Consider the following 21,534-nt stretch of genomic DNA (forward strand, 5'->3'; position numbering starts at 1 on the left):
CCATTGACAACAGATGACATTGGTCAAGTCAAGACTCCAAAGCATAAAAGACACTGTCCTTGTGTTTGAGAAGCTTTGAACCTGGTTATAGATATGGGGCATTTAAAATTTAAAGAAATAAGTTCAAAACATCACAAAACAATACGTAAATTCCTTGGGGACAGATAAAATGTTTCATGTACCTCATAAATCACAACACCTAGCATAGGGCTGGCTGAATTCATAACTCCATAAATAACTACTATTTGTTGTTTCCACATCACTTAATATATACTTAACAGTTTCACTTTTGTATATATAATGACTTTCTGTAATCTAACTCATATATAAAGATTTCATTCTTCCTGTACTATTTCAGGGAGTTATAGCAGCATAAACTTGTTTTATACTGAGGATATTAATATAAGTCAGCAAGTAAGTTGACAGTATTTATTAAACCCTTGTTTATGATTTTAATGTATATTTTAATAGGTTTTATTGAGTTCCAGCCATTTTAAAAATGGGCATTGTACATTTTACTAAATGAGTAGATCATTTGGAGATTATTGAATGATTATAGCCATCTCTCTCTGTAACTAATCTCAGTCAATGATGTATATCATCACCACTAGGGATGCTCACAAATTCTGGTACCACTGGATGAGTGACAGTACCCAATGAAATGATGGGCCCTCACTCTCCTGGCCTCTACTGTACCTGATGCTGCTAACTCTTCCTTCTTTGTAACTTCACCTCTCTTTGTTTGTTTGTTTGTATGTTTTTAAGATTTTATATATTTATATGAGAGAGAGAGAGCACGAGCCAGGTGAGGGAGGTAGATGGAGAGGCAGACTCCCCACTGAGCTGGGAGCCCGATGTGGGGCTTGATCCCAGGACCCTGAGATCATGACCTGAACCAAAGGCAGATGCTTAATCAACTGAGCCACCTAGGTGTCCCTCACCTCTCTTGTTTTTTGTACTTAGATATTTTTCTATTTCCTTTCTATATCCTCTTCCCAGTTGCTTGTATTCCTGAATTTTTAAAAAATACTTAAAGTTACAGTCTTTTTCCTTTATTCCTGTTACATATTTCTATCTGGATGTCCAACTGGCAAGGCAAACTCAACACATTCAAAAGAGAACTCATCTGTGAATAATAAAATACAGTAAAGTTAGAGTCAGAAAACCTAGGTCAAATTCTATCTACATAACCTTGAAACAGTCATTTGAACCTCATCTATTAAATGAGAAAAATAACTTCAACCCATTGGAACCCATTTGAACCTTAGCCCATTTGAACCTCATCTATAAAAATGAGAAAAATAAAAAAATCTACCACAAAATATTACTAAGATTAAATAAGATCATGTGAAAATGCTTAGTTTTTAATATTTAGGTTTTGTTTCCCTCTTCCTACCTACAAACCATCCCTCTCTACTGACTCCTCCATTCCCGTCACGCAGATTCAACAAACATTGACTCCCATTTTCTTGCTCAGAATGTTCCATGATGTCTCTTGCATTCATTCTCTCCTCTCCATTGTGACCCAGATCCCATGCACACAGGTCTCCATAACATTCCTTTTAGACTATGCTACAACATCTAACACAGTGTCTGAATGTAATAGGCACTTGGTATTTGCTAATCAATCAGTAAAGATAACTGGTGACTTGGAATGATCCCTCTGTACATGAGACTGTAGGTTTCCCACTCTTCATGATGATGATGCTATTTAGCCAGACCTCTGAACTAATTATCAGTGCATGATGGTTGCAATACTACCTATCTCTGTCTCCTAATGGACTGTGTGCTCCTGTGGGAATGGTTTGATTTGGCAGCTCACTTTTCAATTCCAAAGGAAGAGTAACTGGGCAACTCCTAGCTGTACTGATTTAGTCTTCGCTAGTAAGAAAGGCAAACACTCTTAAATAGGTTTGTCTCAGGGACAGACCACCCACCCGGAAGCTCACCTTTGTGATCTTAGCCCACACCCTACTCAGGCCTTGGTTGATAAGCCAGTAAGAACCAGACATCTCATTACAAGTGAGTGTATCCTGTATAAGATCACTCACATTTTCAAATTGATCCACTTTAAAATCTCATCTTAATCCAAATTCTGTGCTACTTTAAGACAGGACATGGCCCAGTAAGGGCAGTAGAGAGCAGATGAGCACTTCCAATACGTTTTCTTGAGATCTTCACATAGTTGGCCCCTCCTTCTTTTCTTAGTTCAAATATCTTCTCTGAAAGATCTTATCCAAGACCAGTCTTAAGTAGCCCTCATTCCAACCCTTACCCTAAAATTCTCTCTCTTCAAAGTCCTTATCAGTTTAGAAATGATTTTATTTATGTCTTGTTTATTTATTGGCCAACTCCTTGCATTAGAGGTTCCCTGAGAGCAGGGACCCTGCCCCTTTCACATCTATATCCCTAATTATGAAGTTATTTGCAGTAGTCCAAATGAGAGCTGTGATGCTAATGGCATAAGGTTATATTCAGGATGTATTTTAGACATAGGGCCCAAACAGACTTGCTGAAGAATTGGTTAGTGGTGGGGCAGAGAGGAAGCAAGGTTTATTCCTGGGATTTTAACTTAAGCTACCAGTTAGATGCTGGTACCATAGACTGAGATGGAAAACACTCAGGAGGAGCAGGCTCAGAGGCAGGTGATGAATAAGTTTGGAAGGCCTGTTCCATATGCAAGTGAACATACCAAGTAGGCAGTTGGATGTTCAAGTCAGGGTATCCACCTAAGTTGGGTAGGTATAAAGTCTGGAAATAAAATGTTGGATTGGTATATATAAAAAGTATTTTTCTATATATTGCCAAGGAACCAGATGAAATCACCTAGGGATAGTGTTCATGGAAGCAAGAGGAGAGCCAAAGATGGATTCCTGGTACAATCCAACATTTAGAAATCTGTCAGGGGAAAAATAATCAGCAAAGAAAACCATGAAGGAGCAGCAAATAAGAAAGTCAAAAACGTATAGTTTCACGGAAGCCAAAAAAAAAGTGTTTCAATAATAGAGGATTACTCAACCAATATATCTTTTACTCAAAGCACGTATATAATAATTAGTAAAACAACTCTTACTTTTATGTTTCAAAGTGTAGCATCTCTTTTATTGATTGAATAAGTGTACCTAGTTTGAAAACAGAGCTACATAGGACAGTGTATCTTTAGCAAAAAACATAAAATATGGGCTGTAACTTTTATCATGTGTAACTTAGTGCTCTTCAACATTTTAAGGACAATCTGTTGTCTTCTTTATATATATTCTGTATTCCCATATAGGTTTAACTCTTGCTATGAATTAATTCTCTCACGTTTTTGTACATGGGACTTCAGAACATATGGTATTACAGGAGTGAAAGTAAAACGTGTCATCAAAGTTAACAACCGGATTCTGAGACTAAAATTTGAAGAGAAATTCCAAAAGTTTTTTGACAATGAAGAAATGCATGATTCAGAGTAAGAAGTTAAATTCCATAAGGAACATTTTTATAGAAGTCTGATTTTATGGTGTAAAAGAGTCTTTTAAAAGTTTACAATGTTGATAATATACCGTGTTGGTAAATATTTCCTTTTCATGTGTCTCCCTTGACTAGGATGACTAGTGGGATAACCACACGGAGGCTCTTTGTGAGACTGAGGGGGATTGGAGGCTTAATAATGAATCTGGAACATTCATTGTAAATGCGAAATATCCTGGGCAGGATATACGGTTGCCTTGTCTATAGCTAAACTTTGAAATCAATTCTCAAACTTCTTTTTTTTCTCAATTATCTTTAAGGCGCTATCGAAAGATGCTGGAATGTCTTTTCTATGTTTTTGATCCTGAAGTTACAGTGAAGAAAAAGCATCTGCTACAAATACTTGAAAAGGGATTCAAAGACAGTGAAACAAGCAAGGTAGCATAGAATGTCCTTCAGAATAATGTTTTCTTCCTAATGAATAAAGCTTTGCCGCTGGTTAGACAGGATTCAATTCTCAATCCTTTTATCCATATTTATAGCAAACTGCTGTTTCACAGAGAGCTTGGTGCTGGAAAGTATAGCATTTTCCTTCTTTGTATTATACCAGAGTAAGTCCCTCAATTACTTTATCTGTCTGACTATCTAATATTTCTGTATATATATATATATATATATATATATATTCTGTATTCCCATATAGGTTTAACTCTTGCTATGAATTAATTCTCTCACGTTTTTGTACATATATTTCGTGTACATATACAATATTTCTAGGTATTCTATTTTCTGTTGTGATCCTGTTATTGTTGATTCTGAAATCTACTTCTCTGTTTTAAACTCTCTAATGTCCATCTTAAAAACACTCCCCATTTTGAAAAAAGAAATCCATTCACTCAACATTGCTGTGCTGTCTAGCTACCATTCTGTTTTCCTTTTTCTTTTTTACTGCCACCACTTCTTTATTCTCTACTTCATTGTCCCCACCTTGCAGCCCGGTCCTCTAAGCTCTAAAGTATCCATTCATCCTTTCTTAGTCTTCTACCCTCTTGATGAGGCAGCTGTAACACATAGGTATAAAGCAGTGCTTCCTAATCCTTTTAACAGCATGGCACAAGTGAAATGATAATGTTGCTGCATGTAAATCCTGGCTTTCCTGCTCACCAGCTATGTGACTTCACCTCTCTGTGTCTCTTCCTATCTAAATGAAAGTAATAATAGTATGTATTCCACAGAGTTGTTGTTAGGATTTAGTGAGATAAGCATTAAAGAGATCTTGGATACTTGTACGTCCATGTTCATAACACCATTATTCACAATAACCAAATACTAAAAACAACCCAAATGCACTTCAGCAGATGAATGGATAAACAAAATGTGGTATATCCATACAATGGAGTATTAGCCATAATAAGGAATTAAATTCTGACACATGGTTAAACCTTGAAAGCATTATGCTAATAAAATAAGCCAAACACAAAAGGACAAATATTTGTATAATTCCACTTGTATGAGATACTTAGAATAGGCAAATTGGTAGAGACAGAGCAGAATAGAGGTACCAGGGATGAGCAGGATGGAAGGATAGGGAGTTAATTGTTTAATGAGTGCAGAGCTTCTATTTGGGATGATGAAAAGTCCTGGAAATGAGTAATGGTGATGGTTGCACAACACTGTGAAGGTACTTAATGCCAATGAATAGTACACTTAAAAATGATTAAAGTGGTAGTTTTACTTGATGTATTTTTTACCACAATAAAGAAAAATCACCAACAGAGCATTCCAGCCACTCAGTGGAATAGGGACTAGAGGGCATAGGAGAAGATGACAGAGGCAGTTTCTGGGGGAGGTACTGCAGCAGCTCATGCTAGAGGTGGTGGTGGCTTTTACAGGTGGTATGGTGAGAGTACCCTCACAGTACTTTCTGGAAGAGAGGTGAGAAGGAGGTGAGGAATAGAGGATTTGAAAGCCGACTGGAGTGCTCAGGGTGTTTCCAGAGAACTGTGTGTGGGCTACCATGGGCACAAAGGTTGGCAGAAAGACTGGGGCTAACATTTCCTGGTGTTTTCTGCTTGCCTGACACTGCTACTGCTTTATCTCCTGCACCTCCCTTAAGAGATACAGTATCTATAAACCTTCTGCCGGCCCTCTGTCCAGTATGGTAGCCACTACCCACAGGTGACTGTTGAGCATTTGAAATGTGACTCATCAGAATTGAGATGTGCTAAAAGTTTAAAACAAATACCAGTTTTGAAAGACTTAGTACAGAGAAAAGACTATAATTGCTTATATTGATTACATGTTGAAATGATAATATTTCAGATATATTAGATTAAATAAAATGTATTCTTAAAATTTACCCAAAGGTTCTTGGACCAGTTCCTGGCACATGGAAAGTTTTTATGTAAAACTTACCATTATTATCTAAGATATCTGATAATATTGATTGCTCTTTTTGTTTCGAAACTCTCCTTTGGCATCCATGATATTACACTATTGTTACCCTCCTATTTTTCTGATTGTCCTGCCTTTGTTTTCTTTTTTTTTTTTCTGCCTTTGTTTTCTTTTTATTCCTCCCCTTCTCTCTAAACCTGAGAATACCACAAGATTAAGGTTCACTATTCTGCCCTTTTTCCTCCACACACTACCAATTACTCTTGTTGTTAAAATCTTAGAAACAAGGGAACATAATTGGCTAGAAAAATCACTGTGTAGCACATAGATCTGATAAACTAGATTTTTATGCTATGGTATGCATGCAAGGAGCAAAAATAAATACTTATGTACTGCATCATTTAAGAGATGGAATAAGACTAAAAACATGAGCTGCATAAGCAGTTTAGAAGACTAATCTGGCTTAGATTGGCAGTGACTTTGTAAGGCAGAGGGCTGGAGGGCAGAGGGGAAGATAAGATACTCTCTTTGATATCCAAGGACTTGGTCAATAGTCATAGAAAGTATCATTTATTCCATTTTGGCTTTCTCCAAAATGTACATCCTCAGCCAGCCTGCCTCCTGATCTCTGTCTGCTCCGACTCCCACAGCTGCCATTCCTACCTGATTAATCTGCCCTATCTCCTTATACAGTATATCTAAAACCAGCCTTTCATCTTTTGCCCATAAGCAACTCTCTCCCTGTCTTCTTGTCTTATTTCTACTCTTAATATTGTCATTCTCTCCACTCACCGGGTTCAAAGCCTTAAAATCACATATGAACACTCCCTCTTTGATCATCCCCTGTATCTAATCATTTATAGTTTGTAGTGATTCTTCCTTTTACTGTATCACTTGCATTCTTCCTTTTCCTCCCCCCATTGCCCACCACCACTTAGAACATTCCATCTAGGGGTACCTGGGTGGCTCAGTCGGTTAAGTGTCCAGTTCTTAATCTCAGCTCGGGTCTTGATCTCAGGGTCATAAATTCAAGCCCTGCCTTGGGCTCCATGCTGGGTGTGGAGCCTACTTTAAAAAAAAATAATAATAATATCCCTCTAATCTTTGCTTGTAGTTTCCTAGTAGGCAACCTTGCCCTTGGGCTACTCTCTAGTCCATCTCCTTTGATAGTACAAAGTAATCTTTCCTGAAATATTATTTTCATAGCTCACACCGCACTGTTTCAAGATAAAAAAAAAAAAAAAAAAAAAAAAAAACCTCAGTAGCTTTCTATTACTCATGAGAATGAAATCCAAATCCCTCTGCCTGGCATTTAAGGCCCCTCAAAATCTAGCTTCAACCTAACTCCCTAGTACCAAATATAACAAATATCTCAAATGAAACATGTACTTTCCTTGTGATTCTCCTAAACATACCTCAGTGCCATGCTTCCTTTGATGAAATGCTCTTATGGCAAACTTATCCTTCAAGTCTCAGCTCAAGGACTTCCACCTTTATGCAGCCTTCCCTGAGTTCTCAAACAGTAGGAGCCCTCTTACCTAGTTTACAGGTTTATCAAAAAGTCAATTAATATGGGGAACTATAAACAAATGATTACTTAAAGAACTCTTTAGCAAACTTAATATACATGCTGCCAACATGAGCACCCCTTTAGCAGACTTACAACATATAAACTTACAGGAGTACCTGGCTGGTTCAGTTGAGAGAACATGTGTTCTTGATCTCAGGATCATGAGTTTGAGCCTCATGTATAGAGTAGAGTTTACTTAAAATTTTTTTTTGAGTTTACTTAAATTTTTAAAAAAATAATAAAAAAACATATAAACTTAGATTATTACATTTGTCTTATTTGTCTTTTAAAAAAACATTTTATTTATTTGAGAGAAAGCAAGAGAGCACTAGTAAGGTTGCAGGGGTGGGAGGCAGGAATAGAGAGGGGGAAGGGAAGGGCAGAGGGAGAAAAAGAAGCAGACTCTCCATGGAGCAGGGAGCCCAACTGGGGGCTTGATTCCAGGGTCCTGGGATCAAGACCTGAGCTGAAGGCCGACGCTTAACTGACTGAGCCACCCAGGCACCCTTTCATTTGTCTATCTTTTTATGTGGGGCCAAAGCCTTTGATATGAGATTGGAACTCCTGATAGTCTTTTTTTAGATCAGGCCACAACCATATTACATGCTAGTTTCATTTTCTTCAAAGTTGAGCATGAACTAAAGATTCTTGCAAAGCAGCTCAAGTGCAAAAATCAATTTAGTTCTAGTTTGTATGATCCTCCCTGCCACCACCAAACTTTTGTGTTTGCCTCACCTACACATGCTTTACCAGAAGCTTTTAATGATTACTCACTCTGCAATCTTATCAAAGCTTTCCACTTAGTTTTCAGATAAACAGCTCTCGTTTTTTCTCATATTTCATTGTTTTATTTAATCTGTATAATTTCAATAACAAATACAACTGGTATAAAAAAGTTTAGGAACACAATTGACTTTTCATAAGCATGCAGTACACCTGGGTGGAATAGAAATACATATGCTTTTTTAAAAAATTGTATTACTGAAGTATAGTTGATATACAATGTTATATTAGTTTCAGGTAAACAGTATACTGATTTAACAATTTTGTGTATTACTCAGTGTCCCCCACCGCTAGTGTAATTACCATCTGTCACCAACATTATTAACAGTATTATTGACCCTATGCTAGCACATCAGTATTTTTTAAAGTGCTGTCTTATCCTTGAACTATCACCATACCATAGGTTCTAGAAAGGATAGAAATACTGCTTAATTCTGTGAACTGGTTAAGTAGAAGTTTGTTAAGTGGTAATCAGTGGCAGTTGAGAATTGTAGCACATTTGTTATATTGAAAAATATTCATATATTGAAATACAATTGTGTGTGCATTTCTCTACAAGTCCTTAAGGACAGGGACTTTCTTAAGAGATCTTAGTGGAAATCTGATTCATGCATGATGGATAGTTGAATAGGTGGGTGGATAACAATCATACCTGTTTCTATACCTTCATATGCTTTCCTCTTCTTAAAAAGACTTTCCTTTAAAATTTCTGATTATTGGAATTATGTCTAATCTTCAAAGCCTAGCACTGATCCCTTACCTCTACAAACTTGTTCTTAATCATTTCATTTCAAAAAGGAGGGGTGCCTGGGTGGCTCATTCAGTTAAGCATCTAACTCTTGATTTGGGGTCAGGTCATGATCTCAGGGTTGTGAGATTGAGCCTCACTTGAGCCCTATTCAAGCTGCATCAAGCCACAATGAGCCCTGTTGAGCCCCACATCAGGCTCCATGCTGGCAGGGAGCCTGCTTGAGATTCTTTCTCCCTCTCCCTTTGCCCCTCCCCCACCTAAAAAAAAAGAAAAAAGGGAGATCTTATTTGACATATCTTTTGATGGTTTTTATTTTTAATTAGTGGGTATTATTCTGTCTCCCCTTTTCTTTTTCTTTTTTTTTTTACATCTTCTGATTGTATTTTTTATTTTTAAATCATTTTTTCATCATAACAATTTAGTGTACTCTTTAATACCCATTCCCTATTTCCCTTAGCCCCCCACTTACCTTCCCTGTGGTAACTATCAGTTTATTCTCTATAGTTTCTTGGTTTCTCTCTTTTTTCTTTTGCTTGCTTATTTTCTTTCTTAAATTCCACATATGAGTGAATTGTATGGTATTTGTCTTCCTCTGACTGACTTACTTCACTTAGCACAATACTCTCTAGTTCCATCCATGTTGTTGCAAATGACATTTCATTCCTTTTCATGGCTGAATAATATTCCATTGTACATATATTCCACATGTTCTTTATCCATTTATCTATCAGTGGATACTTGAGCTGTTTTCATAATTTGGCTATTATAAATAATGCTGCAATAAACATGGGGGTGTACGACTCATTTTGAATTAGTGCTTTTGTTTTTGGTGTGTAAATAGTAGTGCAATTACTGGATCATAGGGTAGTTCTATATGTAACTTTTTGAGGAACTTCCATATTGTTTTCCACACTGGCTGCCCTAGTTTGAATTCCATCCAAAGTGCACAAAAGTTCTTGTTTCTCCACATCCTCACCAACACTTGCTGTTTCTTGTGTTGTTAATTTTAGCCATTCTGACAGGTGTTTGGTGATGTCTCATTATAGTACTGATTTGCATTTCCCTGATGATAAGTGATGTGGAGCATCTTTTCATGTGTCTCGCGGCCATCTGTATGTCTTCTTTGGAGAAATGTCTATTCATATCTTCTCCGCATTTTTGAGATTATTTTTTTTATTGAAGTTCGATTTGCCAACATATAGTATAAAACCCAGTGCTCATCCCATCAAGTGCCCTTCTCAGTGCCTGTCACCCAGTTTCCCCCATCCCCTTAACCCGCTTCCCCTTCCACTACCCTTTGTTCGTTTCCCAGAGTTAGGAGTCTCATGTTTTGTCACCTGCCCATTTTTGAATTGAGTTTCTGGTTTTTAGGTGTTGAGTTTTTTAAGTTCTTTATATATTTTGGATACTAACACTTTATCAGATAAATCATTTGCAAATATCTTGTCTCATTTAGTAGGTTGCCTTTTTTATTCTGTTGATTGTTTCCTTTGCTGTACAGAAACACTTCACTTTGGTGTAGTCCTGACAGTTCATTTTTGCTTTTATTTCCCTTGCCTCAGGAGACATAGCTAGAAAAATATTGCCATAGCTGATGTCAGAAAGATTACTGCCTGTACTCTCTCCAGAGTCCTTCCTTCTTATTCATGAGGGCTGAGAATATTCTGTATGTAGCTGCATAATGCCATCCACATTACATTGTATCTAACGGATATTTAGTGGTGTTTATTGGAAATCTGAGAAGGTTGTATTTACTAGGATGTGGAACTTATAGTAACAGGAGCCACATTTTTGTATTTATTTTTTCTTATTTTTTTAATAAATTTATTTTTTATTGGTGTTCAATTTACCAACATACAGAATAACACCCAATGCTCATCCTGTCAAGTGCCCCCCTCAGTGCCTGTCACCCATTCATCCCACCTCCTGCCCTCCTCCCCTTCCACCACCCCTAGTTAGTTTCCCAGAGTTAGGAGTCTTTATGTTCTGTCTCCCTTTCTGATATTTCCAACACATTTCTTCTCCCTTCCCTTATATTCCTTTTCACTATTATTTATATTCCCCAAATGAATGAGAACATATAATGTTTGTCCTTCTCCGATTGACTTACTTCACTCAGCATAATACCCTCCAGTTCCATCCACGTCGAAGCAAATGGTGGGTATTTGTCGTTTCTAATGGCTGAGTAATATTCCATTGTATACATAAACCACATCTTCTTTATCCATTCATCTTTCGATGGACACCGAGGCTCCTTCCACAGTTTGGCTATTGTGGACATTGCTGCTATAAACATAGGGGTGCAGGTGTCCCAGCGTTTCATTGCATCTGTATCTTTGGGGTAAATCCCCAACATTGCAATTGCTGGGTCATAGGGCAGGTCTATTTTTAACTCTTTGAGGAACCTCCACACAGTTTTCCAGAGTGGCTGCACCAGTTCACATTCCCACCAACAGTGCAGGAGGGTTCCCTTTTCTCCACATCCTCTCCAACATTTGTTGTTTCCTGCCTTGTTAATTTTCCCCATTCTCACTGGTGTGAGGTGGTATCTCATTGTGGTTTTGATTTGTATTTCCCTGATGGCAAGTGATGCAGAGCATTTTCTCATGTGCATGTTGGCCATGTCTATGTCTTCCTCTGTGAGATTTCTCTTCATGTCTTTTGCCTATTTCATGATTGGATTGTTTGTTTCTTTGCTGTTGAGTTTAATAAGTTCTTTATAGATCTCGGAAACTAGCCCTTTATCTGATACGTCATTTGCAAATACCTTCTCCCATTCTGTAGGTTGTGTTTTAGTTTTGTTGACTGTATCCTTTGCTGCGCAAAAGCTTCTTATCTTGATGAAGTCCCAATAGTTCATTTTTGCTTTTGTTTCTTTTGCCTTCGTGGATGTATCTTGCAAGAGGTTACTGTGGCTGAGTTCAAAAAGGGTGTTGCCTGTGTTCTCCTCTAGGATTTTGATGGAATCTTGTCTCACATTTAGATCTTTCATCCATTTTGAGTTTATCTTTGTGTATGGTGAAAGAGAGTGGTCTAGTTTCATTCTTCTGCATGTGGATGTCCAATTTTCCCAGCACCATTTATTGAAGAGACTGTCTTTCTTCCAAATGGATAGTCTTTCCTCCTTTATCGAATATTAGTTGACCATAAAGTTCAGGGTCCACTTCTGGGTTCTCTATTCTGTTCCATTGATCTATGTGTCTGTTTTTGTGCCAGTACCACACTGTCTTGATGACCACAGCTTTGTAGTACAACCTGAGATCTGGCATTGTGATTCCCCCAGATATGGTTTTCTTTTTTAAAATTCCCCTGGCTATTCGGGGTCTTTTCTGATTCCACACAAATCTTAAAATGATTTGTTCTAACTCTCTGAAGAAAGTCCATGGTATTTTGATAGGGATTGCATTAAACGTGTAAATTGCCCTGGGTAACATTGACATTTTCACAATATTAATTCTGCCAATCCATGAGCATGGAATATTTTTCCATCTCTTTGTGTCTTCCTCAATTTCTTTCAGAAGTGTTCTATAGTTTTGAGGGTATAGATCCTTTACCTCTTTGGTTAGGTTTATTCCTAGGGATCTTATGCTTTTGGGTGCAATTGTAAATGGGATTGACTCCTTAATTTCTCTTTCTTCAGTCTCATTGTTAGTGTATAGAAATGCCACTGATTTCTGGGCATTGATTTTGTATCCTGCCACGCTACCAAATTGCTGTATGAGTTCTAGCAATCTTGGGGTGGAGGCTTTTGGGTTTTCTATGTAGAGTATCATGTCATCGGCGAAGAGGGAGAGTTTGACTTCTTCTTTGCCATTTTGAATGCCTTTAATGTCTTTTTGTTGTCTGATTGCTGAGGCTAGGACTTCCAGTACTATGTTGAATAGCAGTGGTGAGAGTAGACAACCCTGTCATGCTCCTGATCTTAGGGGAAAGGCTCCCAGTGCTTCCCCATTGAGAATGATATTTGCTGTGGGCTTTTCGTAGATGGCATTTAAGATGTTGAGGAATGTTCCCTCTATCCCTACACTCTGAAGAATTTTGATCAGGAATGGATGCTGTATTTTGTCAAATGCTTTCTCTGCATCTAATGAGAGGATCATATGGTTCTTGGTTTTTCCCTTGCTGATATGATGAATCACATGATTGTTTTACGAGTGTTGAACCAGCCTTGTGTCCCGGGGATAAATCCTACTTGGTCATGGTGAATAATTTTCTTAATGTACTGTTGAATCCTATTGGCTAGTATCTTGTTGAGAATTTTTGCATCTGTGTTCATCAGGGATATTGGTCTGTAATTCTCCTTTTTGGTGGGGTCTTTGTCTGGTTTTGGAATTAAGGTGATGCTGGCCTCATAGAACGAATTTGGAAGTACTCCATCTCTTTCTATCTTTCCAAACAGCTTTAGGAGAATAGGTATGATTTCTTCTTTAAACGTTTGATAGAATTCCCCTGGGAAGCCATCTGGCCCTGGACTTTTGTGTCTTGGGAGGTTTTTGATGACTGCTTCAATTTCCTCCCTGGTTATTGGCCTGTTCAGGTTTTCTATTTCTTCCTGTTCCAGTTTTGGTAGTTTGTGGCTTTCCAGGAATGCGTCTATTTCTTCTAGATTGCCTAATTTATTGGCGTATAGCTGTTCATAATATGTTTTTAAAATCGCTTGTATTTCCTTGGTGTTGGTAGTGATCTCTCCTTTCTCATTCATGATTTTATTAATTTGAGTCTTCTCTCTCTTCTTTTTAATAAGGCTGGCTAATGGTTTATCTATCTTATTAATTCTTTCAAAGAACCAACTCCTGGTTCTGTTGATCTGTTCCACAGTTCTTCTGGTCTCGATTTCGTTGAGTTCTGCTCGAATCTTTATTAACTCTCTTCTTCTGCTGGGTGTAGGATCTATTTGCTGTTTTTTTCTCTAGCTCCTTTATGTGTAAGGTTAGCTTTTGTATTTGAGTTCTTTCCAGTTTTTGAATGGATGCTTGTATTGTGATGTATTTCCCCCTTAGGACTGCTTTTGCTGCATCCCAAAGATTTTGAACGGTTGTATCTTCATTTTCATTAGTTTCCATGAATCTTTTTAATTTTTCCTTAATTTCCTGGTTGACCCTTTCATCTTTTAGCAGGATGGTCCTTAACCTCCACGTGTTTGGTGTCCTTCCAAACTTCTTGTTGTGATTTAGTTCTAATTTCAAGGCATTATGGTCTGAGAATATGCAGGGGACGATCCCAATCTTTTGGTATCAGTCCAGACCTGATTTGTGACCCAGTATGTGGTCTATTCTGGAGAAAGTTCCATGTGCGCTTGAGAAGAATGTGTATTCAGTTGAGTTTGGATGTAAAGTTCTGTAGATATCTGTGAAATCCATCTGGTCCAGTGTATCATTTAAAGCTCTCGTTTCTTTGGAGATGTTGTGCTTAGAAGACCTATCTAGAATAGAAAGAGCTAGATTGAAGTCACCAAGTATAAGTGTATTATTATCTAAGTATTTCTTCACTTTGGTTATTAATTGATTGATATATTTGGCAGCTCCCACATTCGGGGCATATATATTGAGGATTGTTAAGTCCTCTTGTTGGATAGATCCTTTAAGTATGATATAGTGTCCCTCTTCATCTCTCACTACAGTCTTCGGGGTAAATTTTAGTTTATCTGATATAAGGATGGCTACCCCTGATTTCTTTTGAGGACCATTCGAATGGTAAATGGTTCTCCAACCTTTTATTTTCAGGCTGTAGGTGTCCTTCTGTCTAAAATGAGTCTCTTGTAGACAGCAAATAGATGGGTCCTGCTTTTTTATCCAGTCTGAAACCCTGCACCTTTTGATGGGGTCATTAAGCCCGTCACATTGAGTTACTATAGAAAGGTATGAGTTTAGTGTCATCATGATATCTATTCAGTCCTTGTTTTTGTGGATTGTTCCACTGAACTTCTTCTTAAAGGGGAATTTTAAGAGACCCCCTTAAAATTTCTTGCAGAGCTGGTTTGGAGGTCACATATTCTTTCAGTTCCTGCCTGTCTTGGAAGCTCTTTATCTCTCCTTCCATTTAGAATGAGAGTCTTGCTGGGTAAAGTATTCTTGGTTGCATGTTCTTCTCATTTAGGACCCTGAATATATCCTGCCAGCCCTTTCTGGCCTGCCAGGTCTCTGTGGAGAGGTCTGCTGTTACCCTAATACTCCTCCCCATAAAAGTCAGGGATTTCTTGTCTCTTGCTGCTTTAAGGATCTTCTCTTTATCTTTGGAATTTACAAGCTTCACTATTAAATGTCGAGGTGTTGAACGGTTTTTATTGATTTTAGGGAGGGATCTCTCTATTTCCTGGATCTGAATGCCTGTTTCCCTTCCCAGATTAGGAAAGTTTTCAGCTATGATTTGTTCAAATACATATTCTGGCCCTCTGGCCCTTTCGGCGCCCTTGGGAACCCCAGTTAAACGTAGGTTTTTCTTCCTCAGGCTGTCGTTTATTTCCCTTAATCTATCTTCATGGTCTTTTAATTGTTTGTCTCTTTTTTCCTCAGTTTCCCTCTTTGCCATCAACTTGTCTTCTATGTCACTCACTCGTTCTTCCACCTCGTTAACCCTGGTCATTAGGACTTCTAGTTTGGATTGCATCTCATTCAATTGATTTTTAATTTCTGCCTGATTGGATCTAAATTCTTCTGTCATGAAGTCTCTTGAGTCCTTTATGCTTTTTTCTAGAGCCACCAGTAGCTGTGTAATAGTGCTTCTGAATTGGCTTTCTGACATTGAATTGTAATCCAGATTTTGTAACTGTGGGAGAGAGGACTGTTTCTGATTCTTTCTTTTGAGGTGAGGTTTTCCTTCTAGTCATTTTGCTCGGTGCAGAGTGGCCAAAAAGCAAGTTGTATTGGGAAAAGGAGAAAAAGAGAGGAGAGAAAGAAGGAAAGAAAAGAGAAAAAGAAAAAAAAGGAAGAAAAAAATAAAAAAGGAGAAGAAAAAGAGAAAGAAAAAGAAAGAAAGGAAAAAAGGGGTGGGGGAAGCAAACAAATCAAAAAGCAAAAAAAAAAAAAAAAGAAAGGAAAAAAGGGGTGGGGGAAGCAAACAAATCAAAAAGCAAAAAAAAATGAAAGGAAAAAAGGGGTGGGGGAAGCAAACAAATCAAAAAGCAAAAAAATAAATAAATAAATAAAGGAAAAAAGGGGTGGGGGAAGCAAACAAATCAAAAAGCAAAAAAACAAAAAAACAAAAAACAAAAAACACGGGGGAGTATCTTCTGACTCTGTATACTTTAAGTCCCTTGACTTCCCCTGGAACTTGTCGGTCTAGCTGGTCTTCTGGGGGAGGGGCCTGTTGTGCTGATTTTCAGGTGTTAGCACTTGGGGGAGCTGCTCTGCCCCCTGCCTGGTGCAGGGCTCAGTGGGGGTTGTTTACCCCGTGAGGCCGCAGGAAGAACGACCCCAGTGGCAGCGGTCAGCTCTGGAGCCCTGGATTCAGCTCCCGCAGGAACTCCGGAGCTCTCCGTCTGCAGGGCCTGGAGGCTCCGGGGTGGGGCCGCTGATCTGCTCAGCTGGGGCAGGAGCGTCCTCGCTGTCCTGGGCCCTCCCGGCCTCTGCCTGTCCCGGGGGGAGGCCGGATCCTGGGCTGTGTCCCCGGCGCTCAGTGCTCTCGGGCCTGTGCTGTTGGATTCCCGATCCCGCCCCGCAGCCCCCTCCGCGGAGCCGCCGCCCGAGCCCCTCCGAGCTGCTCCGGGTCCCGCCGTGCGCGCTGCAGCCCTTTAGGGAGCTCGGGGCACTCTCCCCAGGGCGCAGGTGTCTGTTAGTGTCCCAGGGAGCCTGAGGGCATCCCCGCCCTCCTGGGGTCCTGCTCCAATTCCCTGAGAGCGCCTTTCCACCCGGGAAGATTGGTGCAGCTCCTGTTTCTCCGGGACGGGGCTCTCCTGTCTTGGGGACACTCGCCCCAGCCTCAGCCCGGCTCCTCGCGGGGCCCCTCCCCCTTGGATGCCTTTTGTTTCTTTATTTCTTTTTTCCTGTCTTCCTACCTTGATAGAAGCGCGAACTCTTCTCACTGTAGCATTCCAGGTGTTCTCTTTAAATCTCAGGCCGAATTCGTAGATTTTCAGGGATGATTTGAAGGTTATCTAGGTAATTTGGTGGGGACACGTGATTTGGAGACCCTACTCTTCTGCCATCTTGCCCCTCCTCCTCTATTTATTTTTTTAAAAAACCTCTTTGGATAACAGGTTTTAATGAGAAAAAATATATAGCAATTCAGTATTTATAGAAAACATATATTTTTAGATAATTTGGCTACTACTATTAAACTAGTAATAATTTCAAAACTCTGAGATAGTGACAAGGAGATGCAGACCTGAGTTCAAATCATGAGTTTGCTAATTTTTACTTCTGTTCTTGGATAGATTGTTTAATCTCTCTTAGTTCTAGGTTACCTACTACTAAAAATAGAGATTTTATTTGCTTTTCAGAGCTGCTTTCATAGCAAGTAATATGAATTTTACTGTAGTACTGTATTTCTGATAAAACATTTCAAGAAATAAATTTAGTCACAGCATAAACTAAGATTTCTATGCATTAGCACAATGAGATATATCTGGAAAGCAGTGTAGATTGTTAAACCAAAACTGCTATTGTACCAAATCTTTATTTATATATCTTATATCTATATGTATACATCACATCTAAATTAGAACCTTTACTCATAAAATATCACACAGGCTTTGCTTTTTGTAATTTGAACGATTACTAGTGGAGGATCGTTGAAAAGATTAAAAACTACAGCTCCTTCACCACACAGTGTTGTCAATCTTGACTCTGGCTGCTTTTACAGGAACAAATACTATTCTGTATCACTTTTCATAAACTTTTTTGCATGTAAATTTAAAATATAAATGGCCTTACACAACAAAATTGCATGTGAAGGTCATCTACTTCCTTTCAGCGAATCTAACCTGACTTCCCTTTGCCCAGACTCATAAACATAAACCAGTAAACCATCTGTATTGAAGCTGAAGTACTGTCAATTTTATACAAATACTCAGACTTTGTTTTTTCTTCATAGGTGCCTCTCAGAAAAGAAGCTGTTATTCTTGCTAACAGCCTCAGTATGTGTGAATGTCCCAGAATTGAATTTTTACAGCAAAAGTATAAGGATGAGAAGAACTCCCCTGAGCATGAGCTCTTCAGGCATGGTAATACAAATATACAGTATTTCTGAACTTTTTAGCTCTAAGTATTCATTAATTATTTTCATAATATTTTTAATATTTGGTTTTATCAATCAGGAAGATTTTCTAAAAACTATTTTACTTATTACTTACCAGTGTAGTAATATATGACTCTCTGATCTATTACTTTAAGCAAGTTGTGAACAAATATTTACAATTATAGTGTCAATTTAATAGGATGGGACTTGTTTGTTACTCATATTTAATCCAATTTATGTGGAACAAGCACTTTTCACAGTCTCCTTTGTTCACTGGAGACACGAGAGACAAGGGCCCTCCTACTACATCGCCATTTTAACTCCTCTCTCTGTCTCCTTTTTTCATTAACTTGTGTCCTAAAAATAAACTCAGTATATATGCATGACACACACACACACAGACACACACACACAGAGGCACACACCACACCCCTAATTCACAGGAAAGAGAAAAGAGAACCTGGCCTAATTATGCAGTCATCATCATACCCAAGCACTTGAGAAGGCAGGCCTTATTTGTCTTTAATCATTGTAATAGAAGATAAGAAAACCTGGTTGTAAATCTAAAACTGGCTAAAGACAAACAGAAGTGTAGAGTCTGCTTTATAAATTGCATCATAGAAGATAAACTTTTGGTACTTTAATTTATTCACAGCGATCAGTACTCTTTATTTGCATCTTGAATATACAGATAAATAAAAGCATATGAGCCAATTTGCAGGACATCTGGGAGAAGTCCCCTGGTAACCACAGATTGGGGAAAAAAAAACAGTTCATTAGGTCCTCTTGCCTCATCCTCCCACTGTTCATTCTTCAGTTCTACCAATATTATGCAATGCTTACTTCATGCACGTTAGGCACTCAGTAGGTAGTAGGGATACAGTCTATGCAAACTAGACACAGTGCGCCTTTATGGTATTGACAAACATTTAATAATCACACATATAATAAGGGGAATTAAACAGGTCAGGGAGTAAGGGACACCTATTCTTTGGTCTCCACTCTTCAACCTACAAAGACTAGGCAGTCAGAAATTTGGTTAAGTCTACAAGAGTAATATTCTAGGTTCCAGATAATAGCTCTGCTATGATTATTAATGTTGAACATAAATACATGTTCAACATTATTATGCATGTATAACAAACACATGCATACATGTGTTTTGCAGTCTTTCATTCAGTTAATAATAATCCGAAAATTAAGGGATTATTGAATCTAGAAAGAACTCCTTATTTGAAAAAACCATTTGCTACTTTTTTCTCATTCTCCTCTATTCCCATCTTAAGAAACATTTCATGATGTTGTCTTTTCTAGTTCCTTCTGAAATATATTTCCCAAAATAATTAGGTTCTCTTAATTTGTATTTTATAACTTGTACATGGTAAAAAGAAAAAAAGTCGTCTAAATGTTTTCTGTCTAGTGATTACAAGTTACTTTATAGGATTCACTGACTCCTAGAGATCCTTAGGATTGAGTGAATCCAAAGATTCCTTAGGAATCTAAAAGGAAAAGAAATGTTTATCCATTCAGTAGACATGTATTGAGTGCCTCCTAGGACCTAAGCTATGTGCTAGTGCTGATGATAGATGAATTTTTACCCAGTAAATAACAACAACAAAAAGTTTCTTACTTTAGATTACTTAATAAAAAACATTGCCGGCTTATTATTTTCTTTCCTCCTTCTTTTTCTATAAAGCTTTGCTTGATATAACCACAAGAATCCTCTTTCATGATTATTTCATTTGGTCAACAAATATTTAGTGAGCTTCTGTTTTACTATACAATGGCAAACGAGGTAGCCAGGATTTCTTCCCTTATAGAACATCTGGTCAAGTCTAGAAGCAATAAGTAAAGTGATATGGGAAAGTTACCAAAATGAATTCTTGTTAAAAATTTTTTTATTCATATTTAGGCATCCTCCTCATTACAAAGGTCTTCCTTGGCCAGAGTGTTCAAGCTCGTGAACAGGACTCCATCAATCAAGCTAACTATCCAATGGTTAATTCAGTGTTTGTTCCTCGAAAATATATACTAAGTATGTCTGCCATAAAGAGAAATGTGCTTTAATTTTTCTGAGTATAAAATGTTTATATTTAATACAGATGTGTAGAGTTTAACCTCTACCTAACAAAATCTGTAAACTTTTCTAAAAAATCCTTTGCTAGCTACTAATAAGCTTCTATTTTTCTGTTCCCTACTGCAGTAACATTTATATATGTATATATGCAGATTTTTTATTTTGCAAACTTTTATTTTATATTCACAGACCCATACATATTGTTAAACATATTTCATATATATTGTGCATGTATACTATATATTATATGTCTCCCATATATTATATTTTATGTATATTATATAGTATATGTCTTATGTGTTTCATGTAGTCTGTATATTTCATGTATATGTACTTCAAAAGATAAAAACCCCACCCACTTTTTAAAAAGATTTCATTTATTTATTTGAGAGAGAAAGCAATAAAGAGCATGAGCAGGGTGAGGGGCAGAGGGAGAGGCAGACTCCCCAGTGAGCAGGGAGCCCAATATGGGGCCCAATCTTGGGAATCCAGGATCATGACCTGAGCTGAAGGCAGACATTTAACCAACTGAGCCACCCAGGCACCCAGAACCCACATTTAACAATAAAGATTTTCAAATAATACATTTGTCAAAAATATATGGCCCACACATTGAATTGAAAAATGGAAAAGTATAAAAAGGAAAAGGACATGAATAAAATTAAACTCTACTAGTCTACAAAGTGAAAGGGTGATTAGTATTTCTAGAATTAAAAAGCTGTCTAGGAAGGGTGGAAAAATATAAGAAATAAAACACTCTTAATAACCGTAGTTGGAAAATACTGAGTTTATTGTTATTAATCTATGTAATAATAAAAAAGTATATTATGTTTCATTTTGAAGAGTGTTTTTCTTATTTTGTTTTTGATTTTACTCTAGATTCCGTCATGGGACGAAGAAACTGTGATTGCAGCATTCGACAGTGCAAGTGGTTTGTCTTTGATCATGACCTTGTTTTGCCAGAATACATCGTTGAATTTGAGTATATTACAGTGGTATGGATATATTTTTAAAACTGGAATTCCTTAAATAAGAACAGAACAGTAATTTGAAGTCTAATAATATAATGTCAAGTTGATACTTATATATATATTTATACATAAATAAATATATAATGGTTATTTGGTGAAGGGTTTAATTTTCAAAACAAATCATTATGACACCTAAATATTTATATATGCACAAATATATTACCTGAGTAATATATAGCTATAGTCTCACTGAAAAAAGATTAAAACTATATTGAAGAGTATACAGTAAATGTGAAAATCTGATTTCACTTCAACCCCAGCACCACTCCCTTTCATGAAGAAATCCACTGCTAATAGCTTT

The 21,534-nt window shown here is 37.6% G+C and overlaps 1 protein-coding gene across 3 annotated transcripts in view; it reads left to right on the forward strand.

The window, feature by feature from the left end:
* The window catches only part of LRRC9 (leucine rich repeat containing 9), a 157,879-nt gene that overhangs the window by 29,680 nt on the left and 106,665 nt on the right, over positions 1–21,534 (forward strand). For all 3 annotated transcript variants that reach the window (XM_038544856.1, XM_038544857.1, XM_038544858.1), the window contains 5 exons: positions 3,275–3,451; positions 3,774–3,891; positions 17,982–18,111; positions 20,038–20,160; positions 21,082–21,197. In XM_038544856.1, coding sequence (XP_038400784.1) covers positions 3,275–3,451; positions 3,774–3,891; positions 17,982–18,111; positions 20,038–20,160; positions 21,082–21,197 — 664 coding nt within the window. The remainder of the gene's footprint in view (positions 1–3,274; positions 3,452–3,773; positions 3,892–17,981; positions 18,112–20,037; positions 20,161–21,081; positions 21,198–21,534) is intronic.

The sequence above is a fragment of the Canis lupus genome, chromosome 8, assembly GCF_011100685.1.
Source record: "Canis lupus familiaris isolate Mischka breed German Shepherd chromosome 8, alternate assembly UU_Cfam_GSD_1.0, whole genome shotgun sequence".
NCBI classification, from domain to species: domain Eukaryota; kingdom Metazoa; phylum Chordata; class Mammalia; order Carnivora; family Canidae; genus Canis; species Canis lupus.